This window comes from Peromyscus leucopus, chromosome 14 (genome assembly GCF_004664715.2).
Source record: "Peromyscus leucopus breed LL Stock chromosome 14, UCI_PerLeu_2.1, whole genome shotgun sequence".
NCBI lineage: Eukaryota > Metazoa > Chordata > Mammalia > Rodentia > Cricetidae > Peromyscus > Peromyscus leucopus.
Genome location: NC_051075.1, coordinates 44,022,221 through 44,049,138, shown reverse-complemented (window position 1 = coordinate 44,049,138; position 26,918 = coordinate 44,022,221). Strand labels below are relative to the sequence as shown.

The 26,918-nt window shown below is 43.8% G+C and overlaps 1 protein-coding gene across 1 annotated transcript in view; it reads left to right on the top strand.

Moving 5' to 3' along the window:
- The window catches only part of LOC114697734 (coiled-coil domain-containing protein 170-like), a 41,508-nt gene that overhangs the window by 6,865 nt on the left and 7,725 nt on the right, over positions 1-26,918 (top strand). Inside the window, exons 3-6 of the mRNA XM_037210631.1 lie at positions 13,632-13,888; positions 14,150-14,282; positions 20,295-20,597; positions 23,138-23,335. Coding sequence (XP_037066526.1) covers positions 13,632-13,888; positions 14,150-14,282; positions 20,295-20,597; positions 23,138-23,335 — 891 coding nt within the window. The remainder of the gene's footprint in view (positions 1-13,631; positions 13,889-14,149; positions 14,283-20,294; positions 20,598-23,137; positions 23,336-26,918) is intronic.

Below are 26,918 nucleotides of genomic sequence, written 5' to 3'. Positions count from 1 at the left end.
CAAAAGAATTTTAAAGAGAAAGGGGGAAGAAAAAAAACCTGCTTGTATTAGTTGCTTCTCGAATGCTGCGACAAAATCCCCCAACAGAAAGTAACTTATCCAAGAGTTTATTTTGGCTCATGATTCCGGAGGGCAAGAGTCCGTCACGGTGGGGAGTAACGGCAGCCAGCAAGCAGGCAAGCAGCAGGTACGAGGGCAGGAGCAGAAAGCTGAGCCTTCACATCTCAACCGCCAGCATGGAGCAGAGGTCCCACCGGAAGCGGCAAGAGGCTTTCCATTCACGAAGCCCTCCCCCAGTGCTGTTCTCCCCTCCCCCCCTGTACGGTTCCAAACAGCGCCACCCACTGGGGACCATGTGTTCAGATGCTTGAGACTTGAGACCAGTGGAGGGACATTCCTTGTTCAAGCCACCACACTGCTTTTCTGGGGGGGGCGGTGCGCGTGCGTGCGTGTGTGTTTTCTACGTTTGCCATGTGTGTAACTGTGTGTGGTCTATGTACGCATGTGCCTGTGTGACCAAGTCTGCATGGGCAGGTGGAAGCCTGAGGAGGGAGTCCAGTAGCCTCCCCATCGCTCTCTGCCTTGTTCTTTTGAGTCAGTGTCTCTCTGAACACCAGCAACCTCAGCACTCCTGTCTCTGACCCTACCCGCCCTGGAGATAACCACTGAGCCATCCCTCCAGCACAGCCTTTGTTTTCTGCCCAGTGTCTTTATTTTCTACCTCATGTAGGACAGTTTAGCTCACATCATTTACTGTTATTTTCTTCTTCTTTTGGTACTCCCTCCCCACTTTTTTGGTAACATTTTGTGGTTGACCTCAGACTCACAGCAATCCACCTGTTTCAGCCTCCTGGATGCTGGAATTCTAGGCACTAGCCACAGCATCTAGCGTCTCTTCTCCATATTTTTTATTTTATTTTTATTTCACACTTGGTGAGTTTGTTTTCTTTCATCTTTAGAAGTTTTTTTGTTTGCTTTGTTTTTGTTTTGTTTTTTTGAGACAGGGTTTCTCTATGAAAACTTAGCTGTTCTTGGCTGTCCTAGAACTTGCTCTGTAGATCAGGCTGACCTTGAACTCAGAGATCCGCCACCTCTGCCTCCTGAGTGCTGGGATTAAGGGCATATGCCACCACCACCAGCATCTATTCTTAATCTTAAAACATAAACTGGGCGTGTGATCCAAGTACTTGGGAGACAGGAGGGTCACAGTCTGAGTCCAGCTTGGGCTGTATAGTTAAACCTTGTCTCAAGCAAATAAACACCCAACCATAATTTAATTCAGTATGATACACTAGATGACAGTTCCGATATTTCATTGATTTTTAGGAAACACTGTAACTTTATGCGCTATTGTAAATTTAAAAGTATGTTTCCAGCTAAGTATGAACAAAACAAGCTATCTCTACTTTAAGATACCCACCCCAACTGCCCAGATAAGAAAATGTGGGTGGCTGGAGAGATAGTTCACTTGGTAAACCGCTTGTATCGTAAATATGAGGACCTGAGATCAGTTTCTGGCATCCACATGAAACCCACAGGCACAGCCAAATGTGTCTATAATCCCAGCCCTGTAGAGCAGGCACAGGCAGATCCCTATTGGATGAGCAACAAGCCAGTGAGAGACATGTCAAAAAGCAAGGCGGACAGTACCTACGGAAACACACACACACACACACACACACACACACACACACAGGAAAATATTAAAATGTGTGCTTCTTGGAATGGACGGAAGATGTTACATTTTTCTTAGTGCATTAAAGATCCCATTCTGCTGCTTTCCAGTTTCCGTGTTATTAGTGAGGGATCACTTTGATTGTTGTGTGTAATTGTCTGTCTCAGGTCTAGGCTGCTCTCAAATGCAACACACAGCTGAGAATAACTTTGAATGTCTCTCATTTTTCTACCTCCCCCTCCTGAGTGCTAGGATAGCAGTGTGTGCCACCATGCCTGGTTTCCATTATCTTTCTTCCTTTCCTTTTCTTTTTAGAAGCTACTTTAAAGAAAAAATATTTATTTTACGTGTGTGTGTGTGTGTGTGTGTGTGTGTGTGTGTGTCTGTCTGTCTGTCTGTCTGTCTGAGTCCACACATGAGTGAATACAAGTGCCCTCGGAGGCCATAAGAGGAAGTTAGATCTCTTATAAATAGAATCACAGGTGGTTGTGAACCACCCCACTCGGGTGCTGGGAACTGAACTCCGATCCTCTGGAAGAGCAGCAAGCGCTCTTAATCTCTCTCTAGCCCCTAGAAACTACTTCCCTCTTCTTTTTCTCTTTAGATGTATTTTATGTGCATGAGTATTTTGCTTTCATGTGTGTATTTTCACCACATGTGTGCCTGGTGCTGTTGGAGGTCAGAAGAGGTTATTTGATCCCCTAGAACTGGAGTTACAAATGGTTGTGAGTCACCACGTAGGGGCTGGGAATTGAACCTATGTCTTCTGCAAGAGTCGCAAGAGCTACCTCTCCAGAAACTATTTTTTTTTAATTCTTACTGTGTATGTATTGGCGTGTAAGTGTGTGTGGTGTATGTACACATATGTGTACATCTCTGTGCATCTTCACATGTTCTTGGGGATCAGAAGAGCAGTTGGGTATCATACCTCCTTCATTCTCCTCTACTCTATTCCTTTGAGGCAGGGTCACTCCTTAAACTTGGAGCTCCTGGTTTTTGTTGCTGTTATTTTGTCTGGGCTGGCAGACAGCAAGCCTCAGAAATCCTCCTGTCTCCACCCCCACCTGCCCAGTGCAGGCTCCAGCTGTGTTCAGGATTGTGATTTGTCACAAGGCTGCAGGAGTCTGAACTCCTGACTCCGAGCTTTGCAGCAAGCCCTTTTTTCCTCTAAGCCCTCTCTCCGGCCCTCTATAGCGTTATTAGATACACGTGGAAATTTCTCCAGGGGTTTTCTTGATTCCTGTACTCTCAGAGATCACAGCACACAATTCAGACAGGCTGCATTTGCTTCTTAGAAATAGGAACTATTGACAGGTAAGTGTTAAGGTTAGAAGAACGTAAAGCGGCTTTCTAGGTCAGTGTGATACTCGCTATTTTCCTGGAAACTGTTGGGTCTGCTAGGGCCGTACCTCAGATCTATTATCTTAAAGTGGAGTCCCGTTTGCCACTACTTGCAAGTGTTTGTGTGGGCTGTATTGCATGGGCTGTATTGTGTGGGCTGTAACATTTGTGAGTTTGTTTTTTTTTTTTTTTTAAAGATTTATATATTTATTATGTACACAGTGTTCTGCCTGCATGTATGCCTGCAGGCCAGACGAGGGCACCAGATCTCATTACAGATGGTTGTGAGCCTCCATGTGGTTGCTGGGAATTGAGCTCAGGACCTTTGAAAGAGCAGCCAGTGCTCTTAACCTCTGAGCCATCTCTCCAGCCCCACATTTGTGGCTTTTGATCTGCAGGGAGCTGTAACATTTGTGGGTTTTGATCTGCAGGGCGCATGCTTAGTTAACTGGCCGTTTCTCGTTATAGGCCTGTTCTGATCCACCTCTTGAAGTGGGTCCTACCAGGAACCCAGTCATATACAACATAAAGGCAGCGGACCCAGTCCGCCCTGACCTTGCCAGCTTGCTGGTGAAAAACAAGACTCTTTTAGTCGAGGTATATGGCTTAGGAAAACAAAACTGAGGAATTACATCTTCCGCGAACGGTTAGGAGAGACATTTCTGCTGACGGCACAAGGCATTATCTTAACCTGGTTTCCTTCCTTCCACATCAAACCCTCTCATCAGAGGTGCACAGTTGAGATTCATGTCTGCCTTTGGCACCCCTGTGGAGGATGGTGCCTAGTTCAGGGCTTCTGGGTTGACAGGCAGCTTTGGAAGTCAGTATACTGCTTGTGGGATTCCATGCTCAAAACTTAGGACATAGAGCCTGGAGAGATGGCTCAGCAGTGAAGAGCACTGACTGCTCTTCCAGAGGTCCTGAGTTCAATTCCCAATGCCACATGGTGGCTCACAGCCATCTGTAACTCCAGTTCCTGGGGATCTGACCCCCCACTTCTGGCCAAGACACCAGGCAGGCATCAGACCTACATGTGGTATGCAGATATACATGCAGACAAATCACACATAGACACAAAATAGAAAAATCTTAAAAGTAAATAAAAATTTGTGGCATAATAATAAATACATGTAAGCATCTCTGTCTCTGTGTCTGTCTCTCTGTGTGTCTGTCTGTCTGTCTGTCTCTCTCTCTCTCTCTCTCTCCTGTTGTGTGTGTGTGTGTGTGACCTGAGTTCAATCCCCAGGACCCACAGAATGGAAGAGAAAACAAACTTTGATTACCACATGCCACACACACAAATTGTTATAATACTTTTCTAAAAAAGGACATCAACCATACTGGATTAGTATTTTTTACTAATTAAACCACCTTTAAAAAATTATTTAACTTTATTTTATGTGCATTGATGTGAAGGTGTCAGATCCCCTGGAACTGGAGTTACAGACAGTTGTAAGCTGCCATGTGGGTGCTGGGAATTGAACCGGGGTCCTCTGGAGGAGCAGCTGGTTCTCTTAACCACTGAGCCATCTCTCCAGCCCCTGATTAGGGACCACCTTAATGATCAAAAAACCTTTTTTTTTTCTTTTTTTTTGAGACAAGGTTTCTTTGTGTAACAGCCCTGACTGTCCTGTAACTCACTTTGTAGACCAGGCTAGCCTCAGACTCACAGAGATCTGCCTACATCTGCCTCCTGGGGCTAAAGGCATGAGCCACCACACCTGGCTAAATTAACTACTTAAGTTAGAAATATAGTCACGCCAGGCGGTGGTGGCCCATGCCTTTAATCCCAGCACTCTGGAGGCAGGGCCAGGTGGATCTCTGTGAGTTCAAGGCCTGGTCTACAGAGCGAGATCCAGGACAGTCACCAAAACTACACAGAGAAACCCTGTCTCAAAAACCCGAAGAGAGAGAGAGAAAGAGAGAGAGAGAGAGAGAGAAATATAGTCACATTATGAGGTATTGGGGATTACAACTTCAATATACTAACTTGGGGTACACTCTATTAATTCCTTTTCTGCCAAGATTCTTAGTAAAGTTACTAACTTTACTCTAAGTTCGTCTCTGCTCTCTCATCTACCAATAGCTTGATTCCAGATTTCACTCAAGAAGACACAAAACTAGCAACGAGGGGCTAGGGTTGTCACTCGGCTGGTAGAGTGCTTGCCTTTCCTGTGCAAGGCCTAGATTCGATGCCCAGCCCCACCAAAATTGTACGTGTGTATATAGTTCTATGTGTACCGATTTCTATGTGTATTTAGTATTCCTTTCTATTTTCTATTTTACATTTTATAAGTACATTTGCCTCTGTGTGGGATGGTACATACTTGTGACTCCAGTATTAGGAGACTGAAAAAGGACAAGCCAATTTGAGGGCAGCCTGGGTTCCATGAGACCTTGTCTCAAAAAACAAAAACAAACCAGGGAGGTGTCTTCATTGGTCCAAGCGTTTGTCATGCAAGTGTGAAGAACGGAGTTTGGATCCTTAGAACCCCTTTCAAAAGCCAGGTGCTGTGGTGTGCACCCGTAATCCCAGGGCCAGGGGGCAGAGAGAGGGGCACCCTGGGGTTTGCTAGCCAAACAGTGAGATCCAGGTTCAGTGAGAGACCTTGTTTAAAAGATTAAGGTGGGTGGAGCTCAGAGGTTAAGAGCACTGACTGCTCTTCCAGAGGTCCTGAGTTCAATTCCCAGCAACCACATGGTGGCTCACAACCATCTGTAATGACATCTGGTGCCCTCTTCTGGTCTGCAGTCATACATCCTGTATACATAATAAATAAATAAATCTTTAAAAAAAAAAAAAAAGATTAAGGTGAAAGGCCCCGTGGCTTAGCCGGCAGAGGCTCCTAACAGTGCGAGCCTGGCCACTTAAGTGTGATCTCCAGAATCCATGTATATTACTTACCTTTTTGTTGCTGTGATAAAATGCCATGAGCAAACGCAACTTAAGGGTTTATTTTAGTTTGCAGTTTCAGAGGACTAGAGATCCACAGTGACAGGAAAGGCATGTGGTAGGTGCCGAGCGCCGAGAGTCACATCTCAACAGCAGACGGGAGGCGGACGTCAAACAGGAAGTGCAGGGAAGCTCTAGCGTTTCAAAACCCGCCCCCAGTGACGTACTTCCTCCAGCAAGGCTCTACCTCCTAAAGGTTCCGTCACCTCCCCGAACAGCACCACTGAAGGGGGGGACCAATGTTCAGATATGTGAGCCTTAGGGGACATTTCTCATTCAAACCACAGTACCATGTAAAGAGGGAGAAGGAAAGACTTCACAGAATGGCCCTCCGACTTCTACACATGCGTATGTCACGGCATGTGCACACACACACACACACACACACACAATAACAATAACAATAATGATAATAAAAATTTAAAACACAAAGTGAAGAGCAATTGAGTTGAGAAAGACAGATGACATTGACTTCTGACCTCTACAACATACACACTTGTGCATGCTCACCACATACACATGAACGTATGAACATGAGTGTATATGATACACACACACACACACCCCAAACTCAAACAAATATGTATATGTTGCTCTAGTTTACTCCCTTCTTAGACCAGGCTGACCTTGAACTCACAGAGATCCACCTGCCTCTGTCTCCTGAGTGCTGGGATTGAAGGTGTGCGCCACCATGCCTGGCTCTAATTTGTTTTCTATTGCTGTGATAAACATCATGACCAAAAGCAATTTGGGGAGGAAAGGGTTGATTTCGTGTTAGAGATCCTAAGTCCATCATGAAGGGAAGGCAGGGCAGGAACCGGAAGGCAAGAATTGAATCAGAGACCATGGAGGAGTGCTGTTTTTTGTTTTGTTTTGTTTTTCGAGACAGGGTTTCTCTGTGTAGCTTTGTGCCTTTCCTGGAACTCACTTGGTAGCCCAGGCTGGCCTCGAACTCACAGAGATCCACCTGGCTCTGCCTCCTGAGTGCTGGGATTAAAGGCGTGCGCCACCACCGCCGCAGGTAGAGGAGTGCTGTTTACTGACTTGCTCTCCATGACCTGCTCAGCCTGCTTTCTTCTACAGGGGTGACACTGCCCCCAGGGAGCTGGGCCCTCCGACATCAATTATTCATCAAGAAATGCCCCCACGCACTTGCCTACGGGCAGTCTAATGGAGGAATTTCCCCAGATGACTCTAGCTGGTGTCAAGTTGACAAAATAATCGGCGCATAGGTTTTTCCATATCACCATTATAATTAATAACACAGTAAATGGGCTGCCAAGATGTCAGAACAAGCCAGACTCAAAATATAACCTATTTGTCAAGTTTGATAAGGCGCCAGGAGGAAAGGCTCCCGAGAGATCAGATTTCCTGCAGCATGGGGTAGACTCCTTGTTTGTTCTGGGTAGGAAGTGAGTAAAACAAAGACAGGCTTGAGATGAGGAGAGCGAGGGAGCGAGCGAGCGAGGGAGCGATAGGGAGAGGGGAGGAAGGCGTGCTTGCACAAAGGGACATTAGTAAAGATCTGCCTTCAGGATCCAGGACTTCTCCTCTCTGCCCAACAGGCCATGGCACGCACCACAGTAACCGGAAGGTGGCGAGAACGTGCAGCGTCATCCTTCTTCTCTACAGTGTGACTTAATAATGACACTTGAAAAGTTTGGGGTTCTGGTAGATTGGACGTGGATGCAATTATTATTATTATTATTAATAGTAAGTTGGTGTGTGTGTGTGTGTGTGTGTGTGTGTGTGTGTGTGTGTGTGTGTGTATTCATCCACTGGTGTATGTAAGGCAAACACTCTATTTTAACTGAACTACATTCTGTGAATATAGACGTCTATGCTCACTGTTTAAGATAGGCTCTCGCTATGTAGCTCAAGCTGGCCTTGAAGTTACAATCCTCCTGCTTCAGTTCCCGAGTGCTGGAGAGAGTCAGTTCTCTCCTTCCACCATGTAGGTCCTGGGGACACTGCTTAGGTTACTGAGCTTGGCAGCAAATGCCTTTATCTGCGGAGCCATCTTTCTGACCCTTAAAAAGCTTTTTAAACCAAACTGCCAAGAAAGGTTTGTGGGTACCTTGCTTAAAGAAAATATGTAAATCATTTTCAAGAATTTCAAAGATTTTCTTTGGTTGTTTTGAGATGGCGTCTCACTATGTGGTCCTGGATAGCCTTGAACTCGTGGATTCAATTGATTCTCCTTTTTAGGTTCCCAAGTAGCTCAGACAATAGCCATGTACCACAGTGTCTGGCTCACTACACTATCACACCTGACTTTTGAAGTATTGTTTTTTGAAGCTACTCTCTGTGGACATATAAACATCTAAAGGGTTCTGGTGGGGCCATTTTGACTTGGTTTCAGATCCCATATCCATTAAAAAGTGTTCCAGCCAGGTGAGGTGATGTGCACTTGTAAGCCCAGTGTTCAGTAGGGTTCTGTAGGGGGATTACTTCAGAGGCTAGCCTGGTCTACATAGGGCCTATGGAGGTAACTCAGTAGTAAGGTGCATGCTGGGCAATATGCAAGTCTCTGAGTTTGATCTCCAACTACAGCCCCCCCCCCAGAAGTATTTCATGACTCTTATCAGCATTTTCTAATTTAATAATATCAAGGCCAGAGCCAGAGAAATGGTTCACTGGGTGAAGGTGCCTGTTGTCAAGACTGACAACCTGAGTTTGATCCCCAGGACACACGTGGTGGAAAGAGAGAACCAACTCCTGCAGGTTGTCCTCTGAGCTCTGCAGATGTTCCATGGCAGGCACCTCCCAACCCCCGCCCCACCCCACACACACATAAATAAATAAATTAGTTTAAAAAGTAAAAAAATGCAAGCCAGGCATGGTTGCACACTCCTATAGAGCCGGTGCTCAGAAGGCTGAGTAAATAAGATGCCGAGTATAAGATCAGCCTGGATTGCCTAATGAGACCTTGTCTCAAAATAAAAATTTCGTGGCAGTTATTATTATATGGTATCCTCGTGTTAATGTTATAAAAGGAAGTGTAGTGGTTCCAATAAGATACCTGAGCCTCAGCGTGAGTCATCTTTGCCTTCCTCAGACACCTACCATTTAGTGCCACAGGGACCCAATTGTCTTGATAAGGCAGTTTTCCTCTTCACTACATGCATTTCAATTTTTTGGTTATAATTAACCTTATCTCTTTGTATAACATACAAAAATAATTGCAATGTGTTTCTGTCCTATAACGGAGAAACAGGTGCAAGAGATCTATATTTGGGTGAGGCCAGATATAGAAGGGATAAATACGAGCCTATTCAGTTGGTGATCATGTGGACTAGTTCAGGGAATATGGTATTGATATAAAACTCTTGCATAGGTGGGCTGCAGTGGTAATGAGTTAAGAAGTCACTGGTAACATAGAAAGTTGAGTATTGGAAGTTGAATACAAATTCAACGTGTTTTAAAGATTTATCTTTGTTTTATGTGTATGAGTGTTTGCCTGCATGCATCTCTGGCCAAAAGAGGATGTCAGGTCCTCTGCAACTGGAGTTACAGACAGCTGTGAGCTATCATGTGGTACTGTGTAGATGTAACCAACCGTCTTATTAAATCAGAAACATAGAACCAATGTAAAAGAGAAAGCCAAGAGGTCAGAGCTCAGAGCTAAAATCTCACCCTTCCTCCTGCCGTGGTCCCAGCTTCCCGAAAGAGAGCTATTTCCCTGTGTGTAAGTCGTTTCATAGTCATTCTGCCTTCTCATTGGTTGTAAACCCAAACATGTGACTGCCTCATTACTGTCTGTATGTACAGCCCCCCAGGTCTTAAAGGCATATGTCTCCAATGCTGGCTGTATCCCTGAACACACACAGATCTATGGGATTAAAGGTGTGTGCCACCACCGCCACGCTCTTTCTATGGCTCTAATAGTTCTGACCCCCGGGCAACTTTATTTATTAACATACAATCAAAATCACATTTCAGTACAATTAGAATACCACCACAGTACTGGGTGCTGGAAACCAAGCCTGGGTCTTCTGCAAGATTAACGGGTGCTTTTACCCTGTGTGCAAGGAGGCGGACTTCCTGAATAAAACAGGGGACTCTACTGAGTGCGAGGCCAGGCAAATAGAGGAGACTATGGCAGGCCTGTGGACCACGTCCAGTCTGTCTCTAACCTGACACAGCTCTAGGTGTCCCCACTGTCATGCTCCCCTTCAGCCCCTCAGGACTGTCCCAAAGAAGACCATCATCACAGCGGCCCACTGCAGTTGCTGAGTGCAGCTCAGTGCAGCAAGGAATGCATCCAGGTCTCCGAAGGTCACTTGCTTGCCATCACATGTCTACTTTTGAAGCTGTATTGTCTAGGATGTCGGTGGCATTCTCCTGGGCTGTAATGAAGTCACTGTTGATCTGGCGCTTGTTTTTCCTTTACCCCCATAGACTTGGTGTGGTTTTTTTGTTTGTTTGTTTGTTTTGTTTTGTTTTGTTTTTTCAAGACAGGGTTTCTCTGTGTACTTTTTGGAGCCTTTCCTGGAACTCACTCTGTAGACCAGGCTGGCCTCGAGCTCACAGAGATTCACCTGCTTCTGCCTCCCGAGTGCTGGGATTAAAGGTGTGCACCACCACTGCCAGCCAAACTTGGTGCTCTACACAAGGGATGCAAGGCCATGTTCAGTGTCACTCATGCTGGCCATAAGCAACCACACCACAGACTGGGATTGGATGTGATGCACATTCTTCTAGCGCCTTCCACAAATGCTGGCCCCGCCTAGACGTGAAGTTTCACAGGCTGCAAAGGCATTCACTGTCAATCTTTTTTTTTTTTTTTTTTTTTTTTTCGAGACAGGGTTTCTCTGTGTAGCTTTGCGCCTTTCCTGGAGCTCACTTGGTAGCCCAGGCTGGCCTCGAACTCACAGAGATCCGCCTGGCTCTGCCTCCCGAGTGCTGGGATTAAAGGCGTGCGCCACCACCGCCCGGCTTCACTGTCAATCTTAAACGAGGCATGTATTGTATTTACTAGCAACCCCAGAGATGTTGGTTGGGTCAAGCACCTCTAACCCCATGAATGGGGTCTGCATCTCTGACTAGGAGTGGTGAGGGAGTGAAGACATGACGGACACACAGACATACAGACAGAACAGCTGAGGTCAGGTAGCTGTGCATGCTCTAATGGAGCCGCACCTATTACTACAACAATCTGAAGCCTCAGGGTGTTTATTACCTACAGCACTCGGAGGAGGATTTAGCTGGTCCCCATGGGTTTTTGTAGTGGAGCATCCTCTCAGGCAGTAAACATCCAGAGGGATGAAGCTGCTGCACTTGCTAATTTTTAACACACTGGTCAATTCTTCATAAACACTCCGAGGACAGAGCAAGGCTTTGCCTCCTTTCTGAACCTGGGGTGGGTCTGATTCCTTGCTCCTTGGCATGGCGGGCTCATCAAACAATGCGCACTCACTCAGAACTTCTGTAGCTCAGGATGTCACTTGTTCCCTACAGTCAAGCATCTATGGAAGAGAAACACAAAGAAACTATGGAATACACATTTCCAGTCTGCAAATACAGCAGGGACTAGATCTAGATATGGCAGGGTGTCTGGGAGCCCTGAGGTGTAGATCTGGACAATCAATGGGGAACAAAATGATGGTGATCCCTTTCTCACATGCTTGCCTGCAGGAAGTAGGCTGGAGCTCTGACCAGGTATGGCTGGTGGAGCTCAGCGATCACGTGAGTGTGAGCCAGTGGCTGTTTACTAAGTCGTGGCCCTTCCTGTCCTGGGAGAGAGGAGAGATGCCTCAGTAGTCAGCCTGCGCTGTGGCTGTCCTCTGGGTTGCCTGTGGTTCTGGGCTCTGCAGGCCTGAGCTTCTCAGGCCTTGGAGGACTAGTCAGCAGCATGTGTAATGCTCTTTCAGGATGGTGCACCTCAGAGGAAGAGCCCTGAAAACGGACGGGTAGATTCATTCCAGCATGTAGACCTTTGAACCAGTGAAATCCAGTACCAAATCAGTGTTTGGAAAACCTAACTAGACGCAGCTGGATTTCAACCCCGGGATCAGTGGCTGATGAGTCAAGGTCATTAAACATTTTCATCTGGAACCTGAGCACAAGTTTAGACCTGTCACTGTGGCCTTATTTATTGTTTGTTTGCCTTATTATTATTATTATTACCATTATCATTATTATTATCGACAGGCTTTCACTATGTAGACCTGTCTGGCCTTGGACACTTCAGACCTTCCTGCTGGTGTGGGCCACCACACCCCCCTGGTCTCCTTCTTCCTTCACTGACCTCTGCTCCTCTTGGACTTGCTTCTTCTCTAGTAAACCATCTCTCTTGCTTCTCTTCAGAACTTTATGACCTCTCCTCCCCTTTATCTGTCTTTTAAAAATATTTTTAAATTTTATTTTATTACTTTATGTGATAATTGTTTGCATGCAAGCACACATGTCTGTGTGCCACATGCATACGTGGTGCCCATGGGGGCCAGAAGAGGGTATCAGTTTCCTAACTGGAGTTAGAGATGGTTGGGAGACAACATGTGGATGCTGAGAATTGAACCTGGGTCCTCTGGGAGTACAATCAGCTGCTGTGGATATTGCTCTGCATGCTGTGAATGTGTTGCTCTGATTGGTTAATAAATAAAATGCTGACTGGCCAGTAGCCAGGCAGAAAGCAGAGGTGGGACAAAGAGAGAGGAGAATTCTGGGAATAGGAAGGCTGAGTCAGATGCTGGAAGATATAAAGATACCGGCAAGCCACAACCCACGTGGCAAGGTATAGATTTATAGAAATGGGTTAATTTAAGATGTAAGATCTAGCTAGAAAGAAGCCTGAGCCATTAGGCCATACAGTTTAATTAATATAAGCCTCTGTGTGTTTACTTGGGTCCAAGCGGTTGCAGGACTGGTGGGCGAGAGAGATTTGTCCTGACCACAGGCCAGGTGGGACATAGGAAAACTTCAACTTCAATCAGCACTTTTAACTACCGAGCCATCTCTCTCCTTTATCTGTCTAAAAATACAGCTAACCTATTTATTTATTTATTTATTTATTTATTTATTTATTTATTTATTTATTTATTATCTATCTATCTATCTATCTATCTATCTATCTATCTATCTATCTTTGTACTTATTTATTTGAGATAGAGTTTCTCTACATAGTCCTGGCTGTCCTGGAACTCACTATGTAGACCAGGCTAGCCTTGAACTCACAAAGATCTGCCTGCCTCTGCCACCCAAGAGCTGGGATTAAAGATGTGCACCTTTTTAATCTTTGCTCTTCCTCTGAATTCTCCCCCTCTATTTTTCCCACCAGCACAAATAAGATCGGAAACCAAGTCAGGCCTGTGAACATGCCTGTGAGCCACACACCAGAAAGCAAGCCATCTAAGGCTAAAGCATTGCCCCTTTCTGACTGAAATCTCCAAATCCATCATTCCTGTAGTTAGGAGTTAGGGAAATATAAAGGCTCAAGCAGTTTTCATGCTGGTAAACTATTTATTTCAAACATACAGTGCCATTGTATTTTTGTCTTCAAGGGCTTTTAAACAGTAAGATATACTATTAAGGAATAGGTTTGAAAGGCTTCATTTTATTCTCTAGCGATATATAACTTATATTCACAGTAACTTAATATCACGAATGTTTAAAAGCAAGGTAAGTTTTTTTAAGTAATACTTTCTATCCCCTTCTCATTAGCTGAGAAATATTCAAAACAAGATTTTCATAAAAGAAACTTCATTGCAAGAAATGAAGACCGAGTTAGAGAGTTACAAAGAAAGTAATGCCCAGCAGTCGCTACAGATAATGTCCCTGAGAGATGACGTCAAGAACCTCCAGGACCTTATTGCTTCTCTAATGAAAGCTAAGATTTTGAAAAACACAAATTCTCAGAATATTGAAAGAGGCAACTGGGACCTAACTGAGCGAGTTACAGACCTCGAGAACCGCCTAAGGTAAGATTTCCTGGTCTGTTTTCTAACATACCTTTAATCTTATGTTTTCAGGTCATATATAAACCTATAGTCCTGATCAGATTTGGGGGTGTGCTGGTTAGATATTTTTTTTTCCAAACTTGATACAAGAGTATCATAATTTGGGAAAAGGGAACATCTGTTGCACAGAGAAACCGTGTCAGGAATGTATATGTATTTAGTCATTTTGAAAACTGGTCCATCTGGTTTCATTGCATTGTTGACCACCGCTGTCCTACACAGAGAACATCTGGTGGAAAGAGAGAGGACGGGTCGAAGGGCAGAGCTGGAGAAGAGGTCGCCTTGCTCCAGCAGATTCTCTCCTTGTCCGAATCTGAAAGGACCAGAAGATTCCTTGGATATTTTCCCCGTGAAGGTGAGAATGACCTGATTGTTGCCCCAGGAGAAAAGGATGAGTTTGGGGCAGGGTGCCCGTTCTCTTGTGAGTGGAAAATCTAAAGAAGCATGGTAGACCAGACGCCAGTGGTGGAAGGTCTGCATGGAGGACTGGAAGGTGATTTTACAGAAAGATCAGGAGGAGAGGAGTGGAGCCGAGAAACAACTGGTGGGGAGAGAAGAAGAGGAAGTGAGATGTCGGAGCAGTCCACTTCTTGTTACTGGCTGAATACACTGGGCTCCGTGTCTCCGGATGCTGAAGACCAGACACCGGAATCACAAGCTAAGGTGTTGTTGGGTTGTCAACTTTGGTCGTTGACAAGGGCATTATGGATTCCAGGAGGAAGCACACATGAAAGAGAAGGGGAGGCCGATCGTTGTCAAGAGAGCTGTGAAAGTTTACCGTGAGCTTCTTTGACCATCACAGTTGATTACACAATCAGAATGTAAAACAAGGACCTGTGTGTGACCCAGTTAATGTGAGGGATCCCAGTAGAAAAAAGTCAAGGACCAAAGAGATGGTCCAGCAATTAAGAATACTTACTGTGCAAGCACCAGGGCCAGACTCTGGACCCTAACACCTGTTAACAAGCTGGGCGTGGCCAGGCATGCCTGTATCCCCAGCATGTAAGGAACCAGCGACAGGATGATCTCTGTGGTTTTCTGGCTGCCAGGTTCAGCAGAGACCCTCCTCAAGGAATAAAGCAGAGATTGATAGAGAGGACACCTGACACCTCCCTCTAGCCTCTGTACCTTCCCTTGAGTGCACAGGTATAGCACTAATCTAATTGGTCTTATTAGTAACCGGGAGCCAGATATCAGGGTAAATGCTGAAAGATTAGAGAGACCAAAGAACAAGCGACAGCCACCTCTCGCCTCACCAACTCCTCAGTCGAAAACGATGAGTTTCTGTCTCCTCCACCTTATATTCCTTTCTCTGCCATATCACTTTCTGTCTCAACCTTCCTAGTGCTGGGATTAAAGGCATGTGTGCTTCCCAAGTACTGGGAGTAAAGGCATGAGGTCCCAAGTTCTAGGATTAAAGGTGTGTGCTCTTGTATAAGATGAGAGGGACCAGCCTTAATATTACACATCCCAGGGACTCAGGAGAGAGAACTACGAATGGCGAGGACTGTTTTCGGGAAATAGAATCTCAGCACACCGAGCTCTGTAGTCCACTTGCTTTAATTCCTCTGGCATAACATCCTGTATACCCAGCTTCAGTTCTGTTCTCATGCCTAGCTCCTTTCTTGCCTGATTTCTCTCTATATTTATCTATTACTCCTTCTAAGTTCTATCTTAATTCTCTCATTTTTTTTTGGGGGGGGGGTTTCGAGACAGGGTTTCTTTGTATAGCTTTGCGCTTTTCCTGGAACTCATTTGGTAGACCAGGCTGGCCTCAAACTCACAGAGATCCGCCTGTCTCTGCCTCAGAGTGCTGGGATTAAAGGCGTGCGCCACCACCGCCTGGCTTTAATTCTCTCATCTTAATTCTGCCTCATCTAGGTCCTTTTCAGCTTGTTCTTACCCAGCTAGTACTTCCCCATCTGGCTCTTCCTCATCTTCCATCTCGTTCCTCTAGTACTCTCTTCTAGCCCTACAACCTGGTTCTTCCCCATCTCAGTTTGTTCCTCTCAAGTTCTTACCCGTCTAGTTCTTCCACTCTCTTTTCTCTTCTCCGTCCTCTCGTGTCCTGGGAGTTCGGGTATATATACACCTACAAGCAGTAATCCCCTGGGCAGTGCAAAGCCAGGCTTCCAGGGTCAAATGGAGAGGTAATAAGAATCATATAGAGGGGTAATAACCATTAATTATCATTTACAACCCCAAAGGGAAGTGACCAATGGGGAATGAATTAACTAAAGGCTAAATTCGGGTAATATCCAAGAAGAGGGATCTTACATGCTCAACTATAACCTCAAACGTGATTGGTAGAAAATGTTAAGAATCTATAAGTTGCTAGGTCAATGGGAGAAAATAAAACTGCCTTTTTTGTTTCTGTGGCTCCTATCTGTCCAAGCTATCTGCCCGCCATTTTTTCTGCAGGGTGGGGGAAAGTGTGCTTGGTCGCTAGGCAACCTGTGTACAGCTAGATGCCTCTGGTGATAGTTGAAGGGAGATCTGGAACTGGAGGTAAAATTTGGGAAAGGAGGAAGTTAAGCTTAATTGGCACATCCGCCAGGCCTTCTCAAATGGGTAGCCTGGATGTTTAAGTCTGTTCTTAGAGTACAGAGGTATCTCTGATAAGGTACTTTCCTCCATCTGGGGATGGTCCTGGCCAGATGCTGCCAATGATGATAATTACAGGGAGGCTTGAACTGGGGTTCTGGCTGAGCACAGCTGTCAGAGCACAAGATTATCTAAATATTCCTTTAGTAGAGGGGAAATGGTGCCCAATAAATGATGGAAAAGCTACAATAGCACACAAGAAACTCATAGCAGAAAACGGCTGATAATCAAAAGCCAAATATCACCAAGGCTCCTTGAACCTTAGCTTGACCTCTGGAAAGCCCTTGGCTACTTCTAGGTATTAGCTTTGTCATAATCAGCTGAAATCCTACTTTGTATAGTTTTTCGGCTTGCAGCAGTATGCCACCACTGCCTGTCCTCTATGTTTAATCTGTTCTCTGATCTTCAGGCAAACTTTATTTGTTAGAGTACGAACAAAATATCACCATATTTCCCCTTTTTTGTCTAAAATAATAAGAGGTTATAACAAATATAAGAAAAGCTATATACAATAAGTACAATAACTATATTCAATATATACAGGCAATAATTATATCAATAATGTCTAGTCCATTAATATTTGACAAATTCAAAGAAAATATTCCATTATTTATCCTATTTTGGTGTGTCCAAAGTGTTGTACCTAATTCACTTTTTATCCTAGCTTGTTTTACCAACCAAAAATTATCTTCTGATGTCTTTCAAACTTATACACTTTACACCTCTTTAGTGAGTTTCTTTTTTGAATTTTTTAACCAAGAAAACTATAACTATCTAGTCTTCAACTCCCTCAGAGACCCGAGAAGGAAATAATATTAACTGAGTAAGCAGGAAGTGCAAGCAAGCGACTTCCAAAAAATGTGAGAAATGACAGAAACAGCTAGCTTCCTGCAGAGACACCTAAGGTTCCTCTGCAGCATTGAGGCATCCATTTTCAGCCTACAGGTCTAGCATATCTAACAGACTTATCTGTAGCCAGAAGTTTTCCTGTGCCCTGGCCTGCCGGTGGTCAGGAAAAAATCTCTCCCACTCACATCCCCCAAGTAAACACACAGAGGCTTATATTAATTATAACTGCATGGCCATGGCTCAAGTCTTTTGCTAGTTAGCTCTTATATCTTAAATTAGCCCATAACTATTAATCTATGTATCACCACATATTCCATGGCTTTACCTGCGTCCCATTACCTGTTGCTCCTTGGGCAGCTCACTGGTGACTCTTCCCGCCTTCTTCCTGTCTTTCTTTTGACTTTTTTGCCTGCCTCTAAGCTGCCTTGCCATAGGCCAAACGGCTTTATTTATCAACCAATCAGAACATCATATATTCAAAGCATACAGAAAGACATTCCCTCATCACTTATCTGTGAAGCAGAATTTTCTGAAGGGCTGTCCTACCTTGTCTTGGCAAAGTTCAGCTGTCCTTTTGTGTCCTGCTTGTCCCATTTGGACAGCATACTGTCAAGAGTTGAGGCAAGGCCATTTTCTTGCCCAGTGGCTAACTTTTGCCACAAAGAAAGTAAACTTTATCTTCTCTGAAGTGCAGCCAGGAGCAGACACATCTCATTGTCATTAAAAAAAAAAAAAGAACCTATGTTATTAAAACATCCTAAATGTCATATTCTGTAGATCTCTGAAGTGTTTAAAGACCACCTGTCTATCTAAAATATATCTCTGTTTGACCTTGAAAACATACCTAATACAACTACAAGTTCAATTGTAATAGGTGACTAATTACTAACCTGTATTTCCTTATTATCCTAAATAGTTGGTAGTAATAACTTTTAAGGACTAGAAATTTGCATTACATTGTGTTAAATGAGTTGCATAGGTACAATACCTTGAACAAGAGTAGAAATGTGTGTACAGTATGTTCTAACAAAATTATTCTCAAATTTGTATCAATATACAAAAATTGTATACAATATACAAAAATCCAATCCAATGTAAAATATTTAAAACTAATAGTTGCTTTTTAAAAGTAGATTCAATAATCTACCTTTTTTTTTCAAGACAGAGTTCCTCTGTGTAGTTTTGGTGCCTATCCTGGATCTCGATCTATAGACCAGGCTGGCCTCGAACTCACAGAGATCTGCCTGGCTCTGCTTCCTGAGGGCTGGGATTAAATCGTGCACCACGGCCACCAGCAATAATCTATCCTTTTATCCTATCACACAGGTACACACACACTGTGTACATCTGCATAGTCATGTGTGTGTAGTGCACACACACATTCAGCAACTACTTTCAAAATAACTTTGATTTTTATCTGCATCTCAAGTAATTGGTTTTAACACTTACCCCCTTTGAGCTTTTGTTATGAATCTCTCATTTCTAAAAAAAAAACAAAAAAACAAAAAAAACTCCAAGAATTGGGATTCACAAAGTTCTGGCTTTTCTTCCCTATAGGTTTTTAGTGATATAAACTTATTATTACTTTTTTGTTGTTGTTGTTTCCCCCAGTTTTACCTAACAAAGACAGCAACCCCCACCCCACCCCAGCAACTGAACTTGCTGACTCAGCGAGTGGCCCTCCCTCACGGGAGGAGCTTAGCGGGGCCAGCGACATGGCTCAGCTGGTAAAATCTCTTGCTGAAAATGTCCGGTTACTGTTGTTCAGTCCTCAGATCTGATGGTGGAAGGGGAGCATCAACTCCCAGAAGTTGTCCTCTGACCTCCCAACGTGTACTGCGGCAACGTGTGCTGTTCGCATTCACACACGCCGTATAGGCACAACAATACATATTTTTTGATTAAAAAACACTCGGGGTTTATCTTTTTTCCTCTTGTCATAATTACAATAGAAATAGGTCAGGAGGAAGAGCTTTGACTTTGTTCATTTACATTATCGATATATTCGATAAGCATGGCTTTTTTTTTTTTTCTTGCAGTATCAGGGATTGGTTTTGGGGCCTCTAGAGTGTTAGGCAAGCACTCTACCACTGAGCTATAGTTTCAGCTCTACTTGAGTATAATTCTTTATAAGAACACCCGTTTCTTTAACGGCTCTTTACATAACGGCTTCAGTATTCATTGGTGACCCTGGCCTGGATCAGTTGTTTCCTTAGGAGTTAGAAAAACGGTGGCCTCCAGCTGGGCATGGTGGCATGCAGCTAGCTGTAATCCTAGCACTAGAGAAGGCTGAGCTGTGGGATCTCCAGTTTGAAGCCAGCTTGAACTACACAAGACCTTCTCTCAAAAACCCGAAAAGAGCCAGTGTGACCGCTCAGCGGGTGAAAGCACCTTTTGTGGCAGCCTGATGACTTGGGTTTGGTTCCTGGAACCATGTGAGGGAAGGAGAGAAGTAACTCCTGCAAGTTGTCCTCAGATCTCCATGGGTACCATGGTTTACGCCCCCTCTCTCATAATGATAAATAAAATAGTCAAAAATAATAAAATAAAATGATAGCTTTTGAATTCTTTCTACAATTGAGCTCGAATGCTCTGTAGAGTTTGCCTTTATCTTTGGGGCTGGCTGTTTCAATTCCCACTTCTTACTACTATCAGCCCTTCTTTTAAATCTATGCCTTGTTTATTATGTGACTCTAATGTTTCTTTTTCTTTTTGTCCCCCCCCCCCCAGACGGGGTTTCTTTTTGTAGCCCTAACTATCCTGGAACTCCCTCTATAGACCAGACTGTCCTCAAACTCATGACTCTCAATGTTTCTAATTAAGGGTCTTTTCTCCTAAGGTTTCATGTTATTACTGTATTCATAGTTCATTGAGTTTCAGACGGGAAGTTTAATCTCTGTGTTGCTACATTTAGGACAATGGTGAAGCCTCCAACTTTGAGAGAGACATTATTTACTCTGAAGGACCAATTGATGAGCAAGACATTGGGGGTAAATGTCAACACGATTTGACCCACAAAGAAAAATTAACATCGGAGTTCGACAGACCTCCATATTCCTGCAGCTGGGAAACCACACCTGAGCAAGCCCATCACCAGGATTTCCTCGGCCAGCTGGCTACTCTACTGAGTGACAGCATTGGCCCCATACTAGCCACAGAGGAAGCAGTGAAAGAGAGGATCCAGGAAATGGGTGCAAATGAACAGTTGTGGAAATCTGTAAGTGTACTGGCAAAAAAAGTTATTCTTTTCGATTTAATGAATGTATGTGCTTTCGTGTGTTTGTACCTATGCACGTGAATATGCATGCATATGTGTGTCAATGCACATGGAAGCCAGAGGTTGCCCCTGGGTGTGTTCCCTGGAGCTCACTGATTTGGCCACTCTGGCTGGCCAGTGGGCTCTAGGGATCTGCCTGCCTCTAGCGCTTGGATTACAGATGTGCACCAAGCTTTTTATGAGTGGTGAGTATTCTAACTTGGGTCCTAACGTTGGCACAGCAAACACTTTACCATCTGAGCCATCTTCTCCCTTCCCCAATTTTATTAATTTAATATGTAGATTTTGATATAACCCAGTTAGTAAGATCTTTGGTTTCATTGCAATTTTTTAAAATATTTATTTTTATTATTTTATTTATGTCTATGTGTGCACGTCTGTGTGAATGTATGCTACTTGTGTGCATGCCCAGAGAGACCAGATGAGGACCTCAGATCCTTTAGAGATAGAGTTATGAGTAATTATCAGCTGCCTGGCTATGAGGGATCTCTGTGACCACCACAGCCAGCAGAGCAATGATCCTCAGGAAGCAAGAAGGTAGTTCAGTTCAACATGACTCGGTAGCCAGTGTTGGTTCAAACTTTGAGAGTCTGACCCCAGGTAATTTATTTTAAGCATATTTAAGCACAGCACAATTTGGTGAAAAACTTTCCTGGTGATAAATAACTCAATCCCTTGTGCACAATAAACCTTAAGACAGGACTACGTCAAACTCTTTGTAAAGTATATGTGACATCTTTCATAAAGATGGATTCTATAGATTGACTACATGTAACATCTTTCATAAAGATAGGTTCTATAGATTGACAAACTCACAGTAAGTGTCTGGGGATGGATCTGGTATGGTTGTCTTGGCCACACAGATAATGCAAAAGTCACCAGGCAAAAGTCACATCCACTCCCAGGCTTCTGGGCAGAAAAAGTTCTACATTCCTCCCCTTGAAGAAACAACCCTGTGTGTTTAACATTCCTGGTTCCCCTAGTACTTACCTGTGAACACAAGAACTTCTGTGCCAGCCAGGTGGTGGTGGCACAGGCCTTTAATCCCAGCACTCAGGAAGCAGAGGCAGGTGGATCTCTGTGAGTTTGAGGCCAGGCTGGTCTACAGAGTGAGTTCCAGGACAGCCAGGGCTGTTATACAGAGAAACCTTGTCTTGAAAAACAAAAACAAACAAACAAACACCTCTGTGCCTCCCACACCTGACCTGGGTGTTGGATGCTGAGCCATCCATCTCTCCAGCTCTTCATTGTCATTTGGATTGCATTTTTATTACTAAGTGGAAGAAGAGAACAGGCTGTCCTTAACTGTATCGGAGACACGATGGCTTGGTTAGAGCACAGAGCCCTCCTATGACCCCAAGCTCCACCATCTGCCAGCTGTGTGGTTTTGGGCAAGTTACTTACCTTCTCTGTGCCTTAGTTCCATTTGTAAATTGGAGTGAAGAGCTGACGTTCCTACTGCCAGTAGGGTTGCAGAGATTAAACGGGTTAATAGATGATAAATGCTTAGTGGAGTTCAGCATACGATCAATACATATTAGTTTAACAGTACTGTATTAGCTGGACATGACAGCACATGCCTATAATCCCAGGTTTTGAGAAGCTGAGGGTAAGATTGTGAGATCCGGGCGGTGGTGACGCATGCCTTTAATCCCAGCACTCGGGAGGCAGAGGCAGGAGGATCTCTATAAGTTCGAGGCCAGCCTGGTCTACAGAGTGAGTTCCAAGAAAGGCGCAAAGCTACACAGGGAAACCCTGTCTCAAAAAACCAAAAAAAGAGATCTAACCTCACCCTAAAAGAGATGCTTGTAAACAGAAGGGGGATATGAGGACACCCAGAGATAGACTGCATAATACCCTACTAACTTAAAAAAAAAGATTGTGAGACCCAGGGCAGCCTGGGCTATACAGCAAGGCCCTGTCACGAAGAACAGCAACAAAATCATTATGCAACTTTACTTCCCACTATGAATACATCTTATCTTTGTGTGTCACGGTTTTCTACTTATTTCTTAAAACAATAAATATATCCAGATGTATGATCCACAACTATAATACTAGTACTTGGGAAGCTGAGGCAGGAGAAATGCTGTGAGTTCAAGATTGTCCTGGTTGACAGAGCAAGAATCTGTCTCAGAACTCCAAACAACCAATGCTGTAGAGATGGCTCAGTGATTAAGAGTACTTGCTGCTCTTGCAGAGGACCTAGGTTCAATTCTCAGCACCCACATGGTGGCTCACAACCATCTGTAACTCCAGTCCCAAGAGATCTGACACCTCTTCTGGTCTCCTTGGACACTGGCCATATGTGATGCACAGACATACATGTAGGCAAAACACCCATACACATAGCAAAAAAGTGCATGTCAAATCTACTCAGTGTCCCCTCAGTGTCTATGGAAATGCAGCTTGTAGGTAGTTGGGAATGGTGTGGGGAGCATGGAGCACCGGAAATGTTTATTTAATGTCGTGTCTTGCAGAAATCGGAAGCCCTGCAGCAGGAAATTCAGACGCTCACCAAGAGACTGGAGCAGCTGTACCACCTCTATGAAGAAGCTGCTGAAAGGTCACCCCAAACTGAAGAAAGTTATATGGGACAGAAGAGACCCTTGCAACATCTGGAAGGAAAGGGTGCTGTCAGCTCCCCTCTGAGGAGTGTAGACATGGGCAGGAAGAAGGTAAGAGGTTCCTGAGGGCGCCGAGGTTCTCTGAGGATGGGCACATTTTGTTTTACGTTTTACGTTATCAATAGCTTTCACATTATTGAAGTTGCTTATGCAATTTATATATTTCTGTTTTTTTGGTGTGTGTGTGCATGTGTGTAAGTGTGTGTTAGCATCTCACTGTGTAGCCCTGGCTGTACTCAAACTCACAGCATCCCCACCTCAGCCTCCCAAGTGCTAGGATCACAGGTGTGCACCACATCTGGTGCATACTTTTCTTGAGAATGGGAAAGGGGGAATTTGCTTCAAAGCCTTATTGCTTTCGATTTTCTAAAAAAGGCCTCTCGTCTTTCCTTATTTCTTTTTATCTATTGCACATATATTTGATAAGTATTATCATGGCACTTGTTAATATGAAGCTTACTTTTAATATTTTTTTGGACAGAGTTTAGTTTAACAATATAATATAGCCCAGGCTAGACCAAAACTCTCAATGTAGCCAAGGCTAACTTTAAATGTATAGTTCCTCTGCCTCTGTCTTCACAGTCTAGCTGAGATTAGAGACATGTACCAACTCCCCTGGCTAATACATATCTTAATTCACTTTTAAATGGGATGAACAGGAAATGCACTTGAAGGAATGGCTCTCTAGTGGTGGAATTCAAGGTGTCGTGACGGATGACATGATGGCTATCTGTGAGGGGCCACTGATGACATTCCTTAATTATTCCGCTATAAGCCATTGACCTCTCTGCTTCCTGATTCCATGTTTCCATGAGGGAAGAGGCAAACCAAAAGGGTAGGAATGGCTACAGTTTATTTCCAGGAGTTTCTGCTTCCATTCCAATGCCTTTGCACAGAATTTATGTGTCATGTCCCACCCTGTGCCACACTCTTCTAGAACGATATGGCTCAGTGCAATCTCGCTTACTCACTCACCACTGACTGAGCAGGTCTTTCAGCCTGTTCATCCATCAGTGTGTGTGTGTGTGTGTGTGTGTGTGTGTGTGTGTGTGTGTGTGTGTGTGTGTGTGTTGTTTCCTTTGACTTGTTGGGAATCAGAATCTTACCATGTGGCCTTGGCTGATCTGGAACTTGCTATACAGACCAAGTTGGCTGCAGGTGCAGAGAGATCCACCCACCTCTGCCTTCCAAGTGCTGGGACTATACAATATTTTTTTTTTTTTGAGTAATTTCTTGTTTGTTTAAAAAAACAAAACAACCAAAAAACCTCTCTCATTGGGGCTGAAGAGATGGCTCAACAGTTTAGAGCACTTGTTGCTTTTGCAGAGGACCTGGGTTTGATTCCCAGCACCCACATCATGGCTCACAACCATCTGGAACTCCAGTTATAGGGGATTCAATACCTTATCCTGGCCTCCTCAAGTACCAGGCATGTATAAGGTACATATACAAGAATGTAAGCAAAATACCCCATCATTCTGAAATAGCATTCATTTTTGCCTTTTGAGACAGGGTCTAGTGAGACATAGTGATGTAGCTTGATATGGAGACCAGGATCACCTCAAACTGAGAGGTCTGCCTGCCTCGGTAGCCATTAACATCATGTGGCACCATGCCAAGCTTCACTCTGAAACGACATGAAAGAATGTGCCTCATAGTGTTCAAGCTTAAGCATAAATTCTGCGCCCACTCTTGAACAATAATAATTCATTTATGTGTAAAATGTAAACAATTTATTAAATTTTAAGAAAATACAAATAGCACATCCTATCCACCATTCTTTTAAAAGGTCTCAGGAGAGCAGTAATAATCGTCCCTCTTTCTGCCTCTGTCATCCCAGGAACCAATTATTTAGATGTGTGTCTTTCAGAGACATTGCTATGGTGCCTCATCGTTGCAGTAAAGTGAACATCACAGCCAGTTGAGTCTGGTGACATCTTCTGTTTGTTTCTCAGTGCACACACAAATTCTAATGACATTATATTGTAGTCTATTATGTTTTCATTATATGTAATACCTATGTCAAAACAAACTAGTAAGGTGTTCTTTAGAAAGACAAAATAGACAGCCCAGGCAAGCTTTTTTAGTGAAGGTGAAACTATGCAGCGCTTGTGCGGTGATTTGAATAAGAATGGCCCCCATGGGTGCATATATTTGAATGCTTGTTTCCTGGTTGGTGGAACTGTTTGGAAAGAATTAGGAGGTGTGGTCTAATTGGAGGAGGCGTGTCACTGGGCCTGGGCCCAGTCTTTCTCTGCCTCTAACTTGTGAATAAGAGGTAGCTCTTAGCTCCTGTTCTGGTGCCAGGCCTGCCTGCTGCCAAGTTCCCCCACCATGATGGTCGCAAACCTCACCCTCTGAAACTGTAAACAAATCCCCCAACTAAGTGCTTTCTTTTATAAGTTGCCTTGATCATGATGTCTCTTCACAGCAATAGAAAAATAACTAAGGCAGTTTGTATAAACAGAAAAGGAAAATGTAAAAGAATATTTTGCCCTCTAGGGATGCTTGGTGGAACTCCACAGTAGAGCATGTGCTAAGCATATTTAAAAACTTTGGTTTGATTTCCATCACAGTGGCAATGGGGAGGGGGAATAGGAGAGGAAAGTGAAGGAGAGGAAAAGAGGAGGGTGGAGAGGAGATTTAAAAGAAATACATTATTATAAAGAACATAATGAGACAAAGTCAGATCTAAAACCCCCAAGATACTCAGAATACCAAAAAAGAAAACTATTGGACATAAGAAGACACCCTAGTAAGGTGGTAGATAATTAATAAAAATGTAAACACTTGGGCTCAGGATGCTCAGGTGGTAATGTGCTTGCTTAGCACAAAGGAAGTCCTGGGTTCCATCTCCAGTGACACACAAATCATGTACGGCAGCACATGCCTGTGAATCCATCGTTCTGGAGGCAGAGGCTGGAGGATCAGAAGTTCAGGGCCACCCTCAGCGACATGGTGGGTTCCAGGCCAGTCAAAGATCCATGAGCACCTGTCTCACAAACCCCCCTCCAAACCACCAATAAACTCCAAGACTTTGAGGCAACACTGCTGTATGGGAATATCTTCTTTCGACTATCTTTTATGAATATATAAATATATAAATGAATACATAAATGTATATATAAGTATATGTATGAATACACACACACACATATATATAAAGACAGAGTTCTCTGTGTAGCCCTGGCTGTCCTGGAACTTGCTCTGTAGATCAGGCTGGCCTTGAACTCAGAGATCTATCTACCTCTGCCTCCAGTTGGGATTAAAGGCATGCACCACCATCACCCGGCATTTTATGACTATTTAGCATAATTGAAATAAGTTTCTTTTATATATTTTTCCATTTAACAACTTCACTATTATTTTTAATAGATATTTTAGAAATAATTTCTAGAGAATGTATATTTTATCATGCATAATTTAACTTCTGATTTGACAATGGCATGGTTTCCATTTTGTCCATGCATAATTATGCTGTACATCATGCTGCAAGTGAATCGTTATCCAAATAATACATTTTAATGCATTCTCAGGAAGATGGATGAATCTATGCTAACACATAGTACTTATAAAATTTATTTTTTAACTACAGTCTTCATAACATTGAGTCATCATTTCATCTGCATATTTG